The sequence below is a fragment of the Budorcas taxicolor genome, chromosome 21 (assembly GCF_023091745.1).
Source record: "Budorcas taxicolor isolate Tak-1 chromosome 21, Takin1.1, whole genome shotgun sequence".
Lineage (NCBI taxonomy): Eukaryota > Metazoa > Chordata > Mammalia > Artiodactyla > Bovidae > Budorcas > Budorcas taxicolor.
Window position 1 is genome coordinate 32,428,258 of NC_068930.1, and position 14,344 is coordinate 32,442,601.

At 43.4% G+C, this 14,344-nt stretch overlaps 1 protein-coding gene across 5 annotated transcripts in view; it reads right to left on the minus strand.

Moving 5' to 3' along the window:
* The window catches only part of TJP1 (tight junction protein 1), a 112,979-nt gene that overhangs the window by 17,611 nt on the left and 81,024 nt on the right, over positions 1-14,344 (minus strand). For all 5 annotated transcript variants that reach the window (XM_052660125.1, XM_052660124.1, XM_052660123.1 and 2 more), the window contains 10 exons: positions 12,924-13,063; positions 11,889-11,994; positions 9,006-9,156; positions 6,881-6,989; positions 5,492-5,711; positions 5,079-5,263; positions 4,888-4,983; positions 2,530-2,612; positions 1,617-1,827; positions 1,210-1,310 (listed from right to left, as the gene is read on the minus strand). In XM_052660125.1, the coding sequence (XP_052516085.1) occupies positions 1,210-1,310; positions 1,617-1,827; positions 2,530-2,612; positions 4,888-4,983; positions 5,079-5,263; positions 5,492-5,711; positions 6,881-6,989; positions 9,006-9,156; positions 11,889-11,994; positions 12,924-13,063 (1,402 nt within the window). The remainder of the gene's footprint in view (positions 1-1,209; positions 1,311-1,616; positions 1,828-2,529; positions 2,613-4,887; positions 4,984-5,078; positions 5,264-5,491; positions 5,712-6,880; positions 6,990-9,005; positions 9,157-11,888; positions 11,995-12,923; positions 13,064-14,344) is intronic.

Consider the following 14,344-nt stretch of genomic DNA (forward strand, 5'->3'; position numbering starts at 1 on the left):
AAGTGATCATACTCACCCAAGGCCACAGAGTCAGTAAGTTAGTAAGTGTGTTGTGGGAAGTGCTGCAGTGAGTTGCTCCACCTCTATCTGTCTATCAAGTTCCTGGCTGACACGTCAGTGGTCAGGGGGGGTCTCATGATCGCATGTGAGTGGTACTGACACGTGACTATGGGTGAGAGCAGCCAACACCACCTCCAGATGTCGGCGTTAGGACATCTCTTCTCGCAGAGGTGGTGCCTTCCAGGTAGGAAGCAGGGGTCCTGAGCATGCAGCATGCACTGCACTGGCCTCAGGGGCCACAGCCAGGCAGGGTAAGGGGGAGCGTGCAGGGGAAAACAGCAGAAACAAGCCAACCAGGAAACACGGAAACAAAAGAGAAGAGACATTCTCAACTTGCCCTAGCAGCGGAAACACACTAACAACGTATTCATCTGAAGGCAAAACATGTTTATAACAAAAGCTTCTTTAACTGTGTATTCTTGGAAGAGTATTAACTCCCAACAAAACCAACATCCTGTGCCATTAAGAACTGCTAGAAGCCCAGACAGGCCAACAGCAAAAAGTAGTGCATGCTACTATACAGAACACCAGAATGCAAAGCCAAAAGTCTGGGCTGCGTAACCTGACTTTTCCAGTGTGTCTCAGGGATGTTAGTTAACAGGTACTGATGCAGAAATCCCTCAGGGAGGGACGCAGGGCCACGCTTGCAGCGAGCAGCAGAGCCAAGCCCCTCACTGCAGGCCCTCCAGCCCCCACCACGTGGCTGTGTGTCCATGCTGCCTCAGGGCTGGGTCTAGGGACAGTGGGCCCTGCCCATTCCCTGCCTTTTCCTCCAGACAAGTCCTGGATCTCACATGCAAAGGACAGCACTTTGGGGACCCTCACCGAGCCCACTCAGCCCCTTATTTCCAGAGGAGGAAGGAAGCCAGGTTCACACTCATTTTTGGTCAGGTGGGTGGAGCTGGAGCTCAGCCATGCTCTTCCACATCATTCTGAGACAGAGAACACCACCGGATGGTAGCTCAGTGGGCAGGAAACTTCCAAATCCTTTACTACCAAAAAGAACTCCATAACCCCACATGCAAATTGTGAAGGCCTAGACATTGAAGCCCCCGATTCCTCTAATACGTTGATCCAAGCAGAAAACGGTGTCTCAAAGGCTTCTCTCATATAAGTTGTCAAATGGGTTAACAATAGGAAACTTCTTACCTTTCCCTCAGAAACCCATACCAACTGGTTCTGTTGTTGTTGGATTGCTTCTTTCAATGCACCATACCAGCCATCATTCATTGAATTTAAGTTAATTGTAGCTGAAAACAGACAACAACAGCATTGTTCTCTGGTTAGAACACTGCCACCAAATAAGAATTCACTCAACACTGCTTAGAGCTCAGCCTCCACCACTGAGTTCTCTTACAGACAGTATCTGAGGACACACCCCTGGAAATGTCTGTTTTGGCACCAAACCATTTCCTTCCATCAACAGCAGCCATTAACACAAGAGCAAGCCAAACAGGCAAAGGTTATATGAGTTTTAATATTTAAATAACAACATCTTTGCCCACGTATTACTGCACAGAAACTGTAAGATGAAAGAAGGGCTTTAACGTACTCACTTGTAAAAAGATGGTGATTATTTTTACGAAGTTTATGAGACCGCTCATATAACTTCCTGGCGCTTTTCCGAGATTCTGGACACAACCTCATCCGCATTGTCTTCACACCCTGCTTCGAGTCTGGGTTCAGGAATACCACGATTGGATACCACTGGGCATAGTTCAGACGGTCGACCGCATTGGGCGTTACATCCAGTAAGGCATGTTTGTCCTAAAGACAGAAGGAGAAGGCAGACACAGGTAACTGAGAACCATCACCTTCAGAAGTCCTACCCGAGACTACGTTCCAACAGGAACAGATGTTTAGCTCCAAACTGTCTCAGGAGCACGTCAGGAAAAGGTGTACTCTCAAGTTAATGCTATACACTTTCTAGCCCAATACAAGGCAGAAAGTCTTAACGAGCTCACTTTTATTTTTGCTTACTCACAACGTTTAATTTATAAATTGAGTTGCACAAAGATATTTAAAACCACGTACAGCAGGAAACACATTAAATTTAGAAAGAGTAGTCTTTACCATTTCTATATTTTGCCACCTCTGGCAGCTCACTTTTAAGACGGCCCCAATACTTGCGAGCAGAGAGTGAAAGTAACTGTGACATTGTAATGGTCCTGACATAACCCTGTGACTAACACACATTCCTATCATCTGAGCACCGAAGGGCAACCTCAAGTGTCCCCCTGTCACAGCCGCAGACTGCCCACACGAGGACGCTGGATCCCTTCCTGTGGGGGTGAAGCTCATCTTCTAAGGCAAGTACTGCTTACCCTCCCTGACGCCAGCTGTGACAGTGTCTGGCTTAATTTTCTCAAGGTATGCCAGTAACAACTTGAGAAAACCTACTTCCTGCTTTCAGTTTAGCCAGACTCATCCCACAGCTTATAATGAACAGGTCAACTTTCAGGAACATACCTGATCTATTATCTGCTTTATTGTGTGGAGGCGAATAATGCCAGAGCTGCGCTGGTCGGTTCCGGCATCCCGAGGTTCACTTTCTAGTCAGGAAGTCCGGAGAGAAACAGAACATCAGATTTCCACTGGTGAGACCAGGCCCTCGACTTCTGGGCACTAACGACACCGTGGGCTCCACCTGCTGGGTGCCAGCAGCAGTCCCGTGTCCCTCCCGACCCACGGTGATAGACCTGGGGCCACATGTCCTCTCTAGGGCTGCCCCGGCTGGGAGCACCTGGCGACATCAGTGCTTCACACCATCAGAAGGCGGGTGGGCCCTCACCCATGATCCCAGGGGTGCCGCCACCCAGCAGCTGAGCAACACTGCATGCAGTGTGCTCACAACACCAAAGTAATACTTCACAATGAACAACATTTTAATAGGAAGCAGAACTTCAGCATAAATTGTCTACTGGTCAAGAGAAATTGCCAAAACGGCAATTCTCTCAATTGAAAATCAGCTTTAAAACACTAATATCGATGAACTTGCTTCCATTAAAGTCAACAAAGTAAAATTATATGTTTGGTCCAAATATTGAAGTTTAAAGTGATGTGAGTTTTTTAAGATGCATGTTTTCAAAAATGTTCCAGCTATTCTAAGGCAGAGACGTAGAAGTGCGGAGGTCAGGCTGAGTAATAAGGGGGACGAGGCTCTCACAAGACAGAGGACTAGCTTCCAGTCCACTGGACACAGGCAATGACGGGGAGACCACCTGGGAATTCTGGCTGGAGAAAATGCTACCAGTTTCTAAATTCAAAGACTCTCATTCGATTCAAAGAGGGTATATAACTAAGTGATCTGAACCCCTTTTGTTAAGACCCTGGTTTTAGAATAAACCCAATTAAAGTAACCAATAATTAGTCCTTAAGACAGAACTCTGTAGGTCTTCACACTTGTTCTTCCTAAATTTAAAAAGACTTAAGCTTGGTTATGGGTGGTATCTATAACCACCAACTTCTTTAGGCAAAGTGCTATCTATAAGCACAACCAAAAAAAGATCTCTTCTGAAAAGACTTAACAAACTGAGTGGAGAATCAGAAGTGAACATTTTCTAAATTGCTCAAATTTTACTATCATTTGTCTGCATCTTCTGAGTTTCAGGACACACATGTCTTCATTCAGCTTCACCAGCAAGCAAATGAAAAGTAATGTATACAACACAAATACAAAGGCAACACCCTGCTCATGTAAACCAGCCCCTGGAGCTCACGGCACCACAGGGGCAGTCAGAGCACTACAGCAGCAGCAGGGAGCCCACCCGTCTCCAGGAACTCTAATGAACCCAGCACACACACACACACACACACACACACACACACACACACACACACAGCTATGTACTGGAGTGTTTACACCCAGCAAACAAACTGCAAAGATTTATGCACCCTCTGTATTAGTAAAATGTAAGTTTGAAACAAACTATAAAAACAAAGGCTAATCAAACCACAGACTTTTACAGAATAGATAATAAAATGAAAACATGAGTTATCCACTAAGAAGGAAAATGGAATATACACTTTTCTAAACAGTATGAAACCTCATAAAAGTATGAAGGGTGGGGAGGGTGGAGGAAAATACAACAAGGTAAAAATTGAGGGTGATGATGAATATGTCAAAACTAATTTTCTAATTTTTTCCAAATACAAAATGGTGTATTTCTAATTAGAAAAAAATGTTTTTAAAGTTTTTACATGTAAATTAAAGCAGGCCTAAGGGGTCGTATCTAAGTCTGTGGATTTAAACTACCATGATAGTTAAAATAAGGAAACTGAAAGAATCTGCAAGCAAACCCTGTAAGGCATTTAGAGCACTACTTCCTCAGCATCTAAACGTGGTATCTACACATAACACCAAAACACTGTAAATGTCTGCAGTGACCAACAGCATAACCATGCTGCTATTACCTTCTGACATTGATATTTGAGTTCTCTATTTGCTTAATGACTGAAAAAGCTGGGCTGGAGCCAGAAAGAGCTGGGTTCAGAGCCGAGTGAGAGACTTAACCAGTAGTCCTCATGACGCCCCAACTGGGGAGGTGGGCAGTGCACCCAGCTTGCCTCGCTCAGGGTGAACATTCAACAACTGCCCCGGGATACTGTCAGGATTAAATGTGACCGTGGGCTAGGGGACAGGGACCTGGCAGAGTAAGGACACCATCCCTCAGGTTTCCCTCCAATTAAACACGTAGGGTCAGCGGCAAATTGTCACTTACAAAAGTGTTACTTCTATTAGATGAATGGGTCAGATCTACCTTTAGAGGAGTAGCTAGTAAAGAAGCACCCTCAACCCCACTGAAAGTCTGCATCGAGATCACTTACTTGCGATCTGGTAAATATCTGGCTCCTCTCTTGCCAGCTTCTCCCTGGCAACATCAGCTATTGGTCCAAAGATGGTTACAGGCCTCAGGAATCCAGCTGAGAAGATTCAGATAAAAAGCAGCACAGTTTATGCTTTATCTGTCTTAGGCAAACCGACATTAATATAGGCTGGTTGGCAGGAAATAGACTACCTTCTCGAAGAACCACCCTCTCATACGCCGGGAACTTGGTCTGGACTGGCTGGGCCGAGAGGTCTTCTCGGCTCTTGCGCAGGTTTCTCTTGGAGCTGCGCAGGCCACGGAACCTCCAGAAGTCGGCACGGTCTCCCCCTGCTGTCTTGGGAAGTGTATACTGCACACTGGCTAACTGCTCAGCTCTACACAGGAGAATACAGAACAAAATGCACCAAGACTTGTGGTAGAACACAATGTCAAAACCCGGGACAGAACTTCACATGGAATGTAAACCTTCATGCTTAAATTAAAGGAGTTTATAAAGCTAGGTCAGTCTTAGACATGGTGAGTACAGTGAAGACTCCCCGTGGGGCTGAAACCTTTTCCTCATTCCCTAACCTGCTCTGTGAGAGACAGCGGAGCACTCATACCTGTTCTTGTTTGGGATGATGCCACGTTCCACTTCCTTATGGTTTTTGCCAATCCGAATGGCGAGCCAGGAGCCCAGCTTCCCATTGTACAGAGTATCCACAACACGGAACACCTCTCCTTTGTTAAAACTGAGTCCATAGGGAGATTCCTTCTCATATTCAAAATGGGTTCTAATATAGAAAGAATCACCCACATCGGATTCTACAATGCGACGATAAACTAAATGGAAACAAAATATAATCAATAATGAGTGGAGAAAGAAATTAATATGAATAGAATACATTAGGTGAAGATTCTATTGATAACGTTAGCAATGACAAAAACAACTGTATCCAACTAACAGCAGCTCCTTCCTAAATATTCTGTCTCGTGGGCATCACCCGTGAGCTCATGACATGGGTGACTCTCGGCAACCCCCTCCTGGATGAGGAAACTGCTGCAGACACCCAGCAGGCAACTTGTCCAGAGCCACACGTACTTCCTGCTTCAGTCACCTAACAGTCCCGCCTCAGCCCTGCACAGACGCTCCCGCTAACTATGGCTCTCAAATCAGGGCAACCCGGTCCCCGTCAGGTGAGAGGGCTGGCATGCATGGAGACATTTCTGATAGCAGCAACCATGTGCTGGAAGAAGGTGTGTGTACAGACACCTAGTAAGCAGAGGGAGGACACCTCAAACAGCCTCAAGTGTTGATACACGGGACGGCCTTCACCACATTACTCGGTTCAAAACATCAACAGTGCCAAGCATGAGAGACCTTGTCTGTTCTAAATGAAAAGTGCATCTTCTTAATCACAGAAAACTAGTCATTCTCTTGAAACTAATGCCAACAAACATCAGAGCATATTGCTTAGAAAACATCAATACAAAACTGAGAAGCTGCCCATGTACAGTTCTTTGTGGAAGAGTATACAATTTTCCCACAGATGGCACTCTAGCTTAAGCTGAAGCCCAGGGACTCTGGCTGGCCCATTACTGTGCTGTGCTCACAAGCACAGCGTTAAGACTGTGATGCTGTCTAGTCACTCAATCGTGTCTGACTCTCTGCGACCACATGGACTGTAGACCACCAGGCTCCTCCGTCCATGGGATTCTCCAGGCGACAATACTGGAGGGGGTGGCCATTTCCTCCTCTAGGCCCAGTGATCTTCCCGACCCAGTGATCGAAGCTGCATCTCCCAAACTGCCAGAATTCTTTACTACCGACCCACCATGGAAGCCCCACAGTGTAAAGGCTGTGTGCCCCTAAATGACAAAATCCGTGGCATTAACAAAGTCATTTATCACTCGGCTTTGAGTGATTTATTAAAAACATTAACATTAAAATTCCTTTTTAAGTAGCCCAGCATCTCCAGGTTTATTTTCTCAAGTTCCTGAGAGTAACTCACCATCTTTCTTCTTCTGAGCCAATATGGTCACTTCTTCTCCTTTCGGGAGGTCAAGCAGGAAGAGGACAGCTTCTTCTCTTATGATATTTGTGAAGTCTACATTGTTTACCTGTTAAAATAACGTTTCACAAATTGCTACTGGCCATATTTTAAGACGATAAAAACATTTAACTGCACAGGAAACAAGTATTTCTAGAGTTTATCTACTCTAGAAATATCACATCTCCAAAAGTGAAAATATTTATTCTTGGAGAAAAGACCCTAGTTTGTAACAAGCAGAAACCAAGTAAATAGAGTGAGTTCAAGCATAAACTCATTTAAACAGTGACAATGCCGCACAACGTTAGAGATCATACACTGCAAATTCCAACCAGTTCCAACCGAGAGAGCCAACATCCCCTTCCAATGACTTATTACTATAAAATCTCATGACTGAAACTTTGAAATTGAAGTCCAGACTGTGTAACAGAGCCCGACTTCTTAGGACTCTGAGAAGCAATCAGAAGGAAACCGCGTGTGCGCTATGCTACCTCAGGGAGAGCATGTGTACACCACGGGCTCAGAGTCTGCCAGGCCAGGGCTCACTCGTATCAGACACCCCTGAGGACCTAACGTAAATGTCATGTGACTGTATGCAGGGTAACAGGGAGACTTCCTTCTATTCATCTTCTGGAAATTTTCCACATTAAGAGAAAATGTTTCAATAGGCAGTACCTTAATGATACAAAACAAAAATAAATAATGAGAAAGTATTTTTAAATGACACATGATTACTTCAAACAGCATATGGAGTGGGTAAGAGAATAGGTCTACTTAATTATCAATGTTGTATCTGAGAAAATAGAAACATTGTCAATACAACATCAAGTGGAAATCAGCCAGGCTGAGCCAATGAATGCCCTGACCTCCTTCCATGCGAGTGTGAAGGGGAAGGGGGACCGGGGGGCCGCCACAGCCTGAGGGAGCTCACCCCACGCTCGGAGGGCGGTTTCTGACTGCGAGCTGCTGCCTCAAGTGACCAAACCCAGCATGGAGACAGGGAAGCAAGAGCAAAGAGGGGGTTGCTGAACATGCGCCAGGTTTTCAGAAGAATGATTATAAGAAGGTGGTGGGAAAAGAACTGAAACATTTATCCAGTAGGAGGGCCAGAATGACAGCATTATGGACTCCAAAGAAGAAAGTAATTACTTAAGGTTAAAACAGGAGTAAGAAATACAGAAAAACGAGGGCTGAAGATGCCATCGGGTTGGTGGTGCCTCATGGAAACCCACCCTGAGCCGTGGTGAAGGTGGCAGGCAGGCCGCACGGCCTCATGACGCAAGCAGGCAGGGAAGGGCGCCACCTTATCTGTAAGTGCAACAGCCAGAGGAGAAAGACAACAGAAGGCAGAGGAAGAACCAACAGGCAGGGAAAGAGAGTTCAGAACAGAGCAGTCAGACTCTGGGGCAGGAGGAAGGAAGAAGAGAGCAGAGCAGAGGTGAGGCGGGAACTCCCACTTGAGAGCTGGTCCTCCGACTAGAATGGGATGCAGTACATCCAGCAGGAGGTTTGGATATTTTAAAAAGAGAGGAGATGAATAAAGATGGTACTATGTTACTAGGTAACACTGCTTATGGAAAAGAAACAAAAACACAAAGAGCCCACTGGCACACTGCATCTAAGCTGGGCTTTCCTGGACTCTCATCCTTGTGGATGTGAAACTTCAGAACAAGAGCGGCTTACACATGTACCCAGTGGACACCCGTCTTGGCACACCTGAGCCATCACGGGGTAAAGGGGGGCCACAGGCTGCATACTTGTGCTGCCCTGCTGGCAGGCTGGGGCCCACAGCAGAGTCCGGCCAGCAGGAATGCTCAGCTGAACTGCAGGTAACTGGGAGACACTGTGAGCTCCAAGACTTGGTCTTTCCACATTCTACAGATATGAGTGATTAAAATGAAACCAAAGCCACATACTGTGCAGACACACCTAACATAGACGTGAGCAGAGGCAGGAAGGGGAGACCTGATAGAGCCCCACGTTCTTTCACACAGATTACAAGCTCATCATAACAGATCTGCTATGTCTGAGGCCTTGCTCTGGAGACCTAAGTATCTGAAGCCATGTGAGTTGATCATGGACATACCCTGAGGATCTGGTCACCCTCCTCCAAGCCTTCTTTGGCAGCAGGGCTGTCTTCGAGAACACCAGCTACAAATATGCCAACATCGTTTCCACCAGCTAGCCGAAGACCCACACTATCTCCTTTCCTGAATTTTACTAACTTCATGCTGGGCCTGTTAAAACAAGTATTTCATTTGAACGAGTTAAGAGAAGCTTAAACAGTTACAGTAAACTGCTATAATGAAAACCATATTTAGAATAAAACAAAGGACCATCATATCTGAAATTTCCCCCACACCACTAATTTACTTGATAAAATTTAGCATTAGAACTCAAAATCAGATTTAATAGCACTTTAATTCTAATTAACAAAAATAAGTTCTGAAATATCCAAATGTAATATGTTAGTACTGTTTTACATAATAACTGTAAAATTATTCCATGAAAACATGTTTTCCCAACTCTTGATTCTTCGATATATATATATATTAACAATGGCTAAAAACTGTTCCATTTTTCCCATCCCAGTTCATATCATATCATCTCTACCGAGTAACTGAGAAGTCCTACTGAACAAAGGTAGAAACTGAAGTGTATACTGACAAATTTCCCTAATACCAGGAGTCAAAATCAAGCTCTAGGCACTGTGCCTGACAGACAGTGCTTTTCAAGCTCCACAGCCAGGGGCTCTTGCAGTAGCTCACACAGATTACTTGCTCTGAGGCCCCTTTGAACTTTAAACCAAAATGCTCACCACCCACCCTTTCTGGATGAGCCCATGTTAATCTCTTCATGCTGGAAAGAATGGAGCAGAACTAATGAAGACATATTAATTCCTCTACTATCAGTGCAGGGTCAAAACTCCTGACACTCCTGAAACAAATACTAAGAATGCCACAGAAGAATGGCTACTAGTAACTACAGATTACCCTTTCGGGTAATTAATAACAAATTACATACATAGTTACCAATTACCCTTCTAGGTTTCCATAGCCATCCCACATTCGGAGACAAGAAGACACACAAGAAGACACAAGTCTTTTACACCTATCTGGACATGAAATGTAGAAAAGTTCTTTTAAAGTAACAGTGAACAAATAAGTTGAAGTTAGTAGTAACTAAAAACACACATCAACCAATGAATGAGTTGAGGAGACAGAGACTGATGCCTACTTCTTTAAACCAACTAAAGACCACCTTGGCTTTTAGGACTTGATCTGCTTTCTTCACATGAGCTAACCATGAACTCGGCAGAAACCTGAGAGCATGTAGATCAGACAAGGTCACTTACTGCCGGGGCTGGTGGCACAGGAGGTCCCCCGAATCTAAGGATCATGGACGGTGAGCCCCTCGCTTGTGGTGGAATCTACTTTTCCACCTGCATCAAGAGCCTCCTCTCCCAAAGTCAACTATCCAGAGAGCTCTTTAAGTACCCCCTTAAAGTCCGTAAGATTCTGGGGCCCTAAGTCCTCTCTCAACACTGACCAACCTAGAGCACCTCAAAAGGTAACAACCATGGACTTCAGTTTGCGTCCTTCAGGAAGACCTGGCTTTTAAAAACCACCATTCGAGAACAGCTCCAGGCTCCATCTCAGGGTCACGTGACCAAGTCGGGGTCCTTTATTCTTGGCCCTCTGTTGTACTGACCGCACACAGCAGCAGAAGCCTCTGCCTCAAACACATCCACAGAGTGTGAGTGAACAACCCCAAATACAAACCCTGACCACTCCTCAGTTCTCTCTTTATCTGTCCTTGAGGGCTCCTCTGGCAAACAAGTCTCTGGAATCTAACAAAGTTTTGATAAACCTTAAAGAGTCAGGAAAGTGCTCAGGCAAGTCTTAAGAAAGGAAAAACAAGAAGATAATTCCTTTCCGATTTATAAAATTTTGAATTATCAGTTACTTTAATATTAAAATGTGTAATTTTAAACTTGTGACACTCCCACCTATTTCAAGACCATGCTGGGTCTTAGGGTAACGACCCAATTTCCTTCAGCACAGAGAACAGATGAGAGCAGGGGTCTAGATCTAACTTACTTTAGGAGATTTGGTAATTTTCTATTATTCACATCCTGTCACCTCTCTTTTATCAGAGAGGCATCAAAAAACTAGATGATCACGACTGTTTGAAATCTGGATATAAAATCTACATCTCAGTCTCAGTATGTAAGATACAACATGATGAAATGTTTGGAAATCAAACACTGACTTCTGAGGTGCTGACTGATCTAGAGCAGGTTCTCAGTCAGGGTGATCCTGCATCCGGGTGCATCTGGCAGCACCTGCGGGTGTTTTTAGTTGTCACAACCAGGGTGTGTGTATGTGCACGTGCATACTACTGACCACTGCTGGCTAGGGATGCTGCTCAGCACCCACAGTGTATAGGTCACTCACATGATAAACAGTTATCTGGCCTCAGTCAAGGTGTTGAGATGGAGAAACACTGTCGTTTTTTTTTTTGTTTTTTTTTAAAGCTGGGGATTGAGAATGCCTGTGAAAATTCTCATGTTTAACTAGAAAGGTTTCTTCTTTTTGGTCATGCTGCATAGCATGTGTGAGCTTTGCTAACCAGGGGTTAAATTCATGCTCCTTGAATTGGGAGTGCAGACTCTTAACCAATGGACCACTACGTAAGTCCAGAAAACAATTTTCTAATTCCTGATCCAAAAACTAGGTAGAAAATAGTGGTGAGAAAGAATTAAACATCCAAAGAAGTATGTTTTCCTCTAATCTCTGATTCTATCATATAAACAATTCAGAAACTAAACAAACGAAAGTCTAATCAGAGCATTATGCAGCACACACTATGTATCAAAAGCATTTGTAATACAGGTCACAACTGAACACTCACTCTAAACCATGATCAGAAACAGGCAGAGAACAACACAAGTTTAAAGCCACATTACCGAAGAATGCCATCTTCATGAGTCGAATTGGGCAGGACGCCATCAGATGGACTGACAGGTAAATCCACGTCTGGCTGTCCTACCTGGGCATACACAGGCTTTGGCTCTGAAAGAAGAGAAAATCTAAACTGTGCAGGAAACACTGTGCAAAATGGAATAACAGTGCAAGCACCCACTGCACAACCAAACAAGAAGAAGTCTGCAAAATACAGTGAAAACAGAAGTTCAGAGAACCCGACCGGGGACACATATACTACATATGCGTCTATCAGGGTACATTTTATAGTCATATATTCTGACATCTTCATAACATGTATGCACATCACATGATCACCTGTGCTTTCCATAGCTCCAGCTGTTAAAGTCTGAAAAAATCTACTTTTTAGGGAAGAATAACAGAAGAATGTATGAAGAGAGAATCCCTACATTTCTCTGCTGGGACTGTCACTTTCTTAACTATTGTAAAATTTATTTTTAAATATACACATTCCTGCGACTAAGCAAGCAGAGCAGAAAGGTTTCAGGAGCAGGACCTGAGGGACAATAGAATCGGAACCTCTAGGCCTTTCAAGCAACCCTGCAGGATCTCGGAACCCTGCAGGTTTTCACGTGTGGTCTTGTATCCAGCTCAGCAAGGTACACTTCATAAAGAGTTTCTGAAAACAGTGTCCACTGGCAAGATAACTTTTAAAAGTGTCTGAAGTCAATCTAATGTTTCCCTTTAATGAGCAGTGTTTGAAAAACAACCTCACTCGCTGTGAACAGCTGTGAACCACAAATAATTTCTATGTAGAAAATTTGAAAAACATTCAAGAATGCCTACTCATCTACAGTGACCTCCTATCCACATAGAAAATGCTGTAACTACAGAAAAATTCCACGGGTAGTTACCTACATGGGTAGTAGGTAACAGCAATAGTAGCAGTAGTAAAAACTGCATCTTTGTATCGCCTGTAAATATAATTCTGTAAATTGTACAACAGTTTAGTCTGACTGAACGTTTTCTGCACTTCGTATTTCACAGGCGAGGCTTACCTGGAAGATTCGGTGCTTGCTTCTCATTTCGCTCAACTACAACTTCTTCCACTGTTTTAGGTGTGTGATCATCTGCATGCTTTACCGGAGTTGAGACAGCCCCAGGTTTAGAAATTCTCTCTTCTTCTCTGCTCCGGAGACTGTACATCAATAAAACAAAGTTATGAGCACACCGTGAAAACCATTTGTAAAGAGTACAAGAACAGCCAAGACAATGTCAAGAAAGGATGACAAAGGACTTGCTCTAAAAGATATCAAAATACTGTAAAAAACCCATTAATTAAAACTAGAGTAGCACTGCCACAGATCCACATAGAAAAACAGAAAATGGAGAGCTACTTCTGCAGGACCAAAGTTTATCATGGAAGAGGAGGCCAAAGCTGCTGGAACAGAACAGTGTGTAATAAGCAGTGTCAGAACTGTTCACTAATCTAGAAACCCTAGCTGACTACATGTATCAGTGACATAAAAGTAAATCAACTTCAGATAAAGTCCTAAACATAAAATACATTAAAAATTTTTATATTATCAAAAATACTTTTGAAGTAAGTCTCAATTAACAAAAGCCATAATATATCAAGTAAATACATAAAAAGCTTTAAAAGGTATGAAAATAATTGGAAAAAATGTCATATGTAGAACCAAATGAATTTTAAGTCCAAACAACTGAATATTAGCAATCTGACCAAACAAAATGTAACAGAAGTTCAATTTAAAACTACACATTGATCCAACAACACATATAATAAGGATTTGATATTTAGACTATATAAGAACTACACATCAGTTTAAAAGAGACAATTGAGGAAAAAAGACCACTAGAAAGAGGAAATTCACCAATAAAGAGTGAATAAACACAGACAATAAATAAAAAATATTCAACCTCACTAGTAACAAGGAAAATGCAAATACAGAAAACTAGAGCTCTTACTACTCATGAGAGTTCTCCAATCATATCAAGCTGTAAGAACAACATGGAGATACAGACATTTGGAAAAGGACAGTAGAAGTAAGTGTGCTGCTGCTGCTGCTAAGTCGCTTCAGTCGCGTCCGACTCTGTGCGACCCCATAGACGGCAGCCCACCAGGCTCCACCATCCCTGGGATTCTCCAGGCAAGAACACTGGAGTGGCTTGCCATTTGTAAACACAAAAAAAGAGTGTACAGCTACTTGAACAAAAACTAGGAGTTATTTATCAAAAAAAAAAAAGAAAATGCACATACACAAAAACCTGGAATCCTACCCTTAGATTTATCCTGAAGAAACACACACATTCATGTCCAAGAAGATTTTATAAGAATATTTACTCTGATAGCAGCTCAACTAGCAATAAACAAAACTCACTGCCCACCAACAGTTCCCCCAGAAAAATACCAACTATAAAAAGTGAACTTTATATATATATATATATATATATAAAG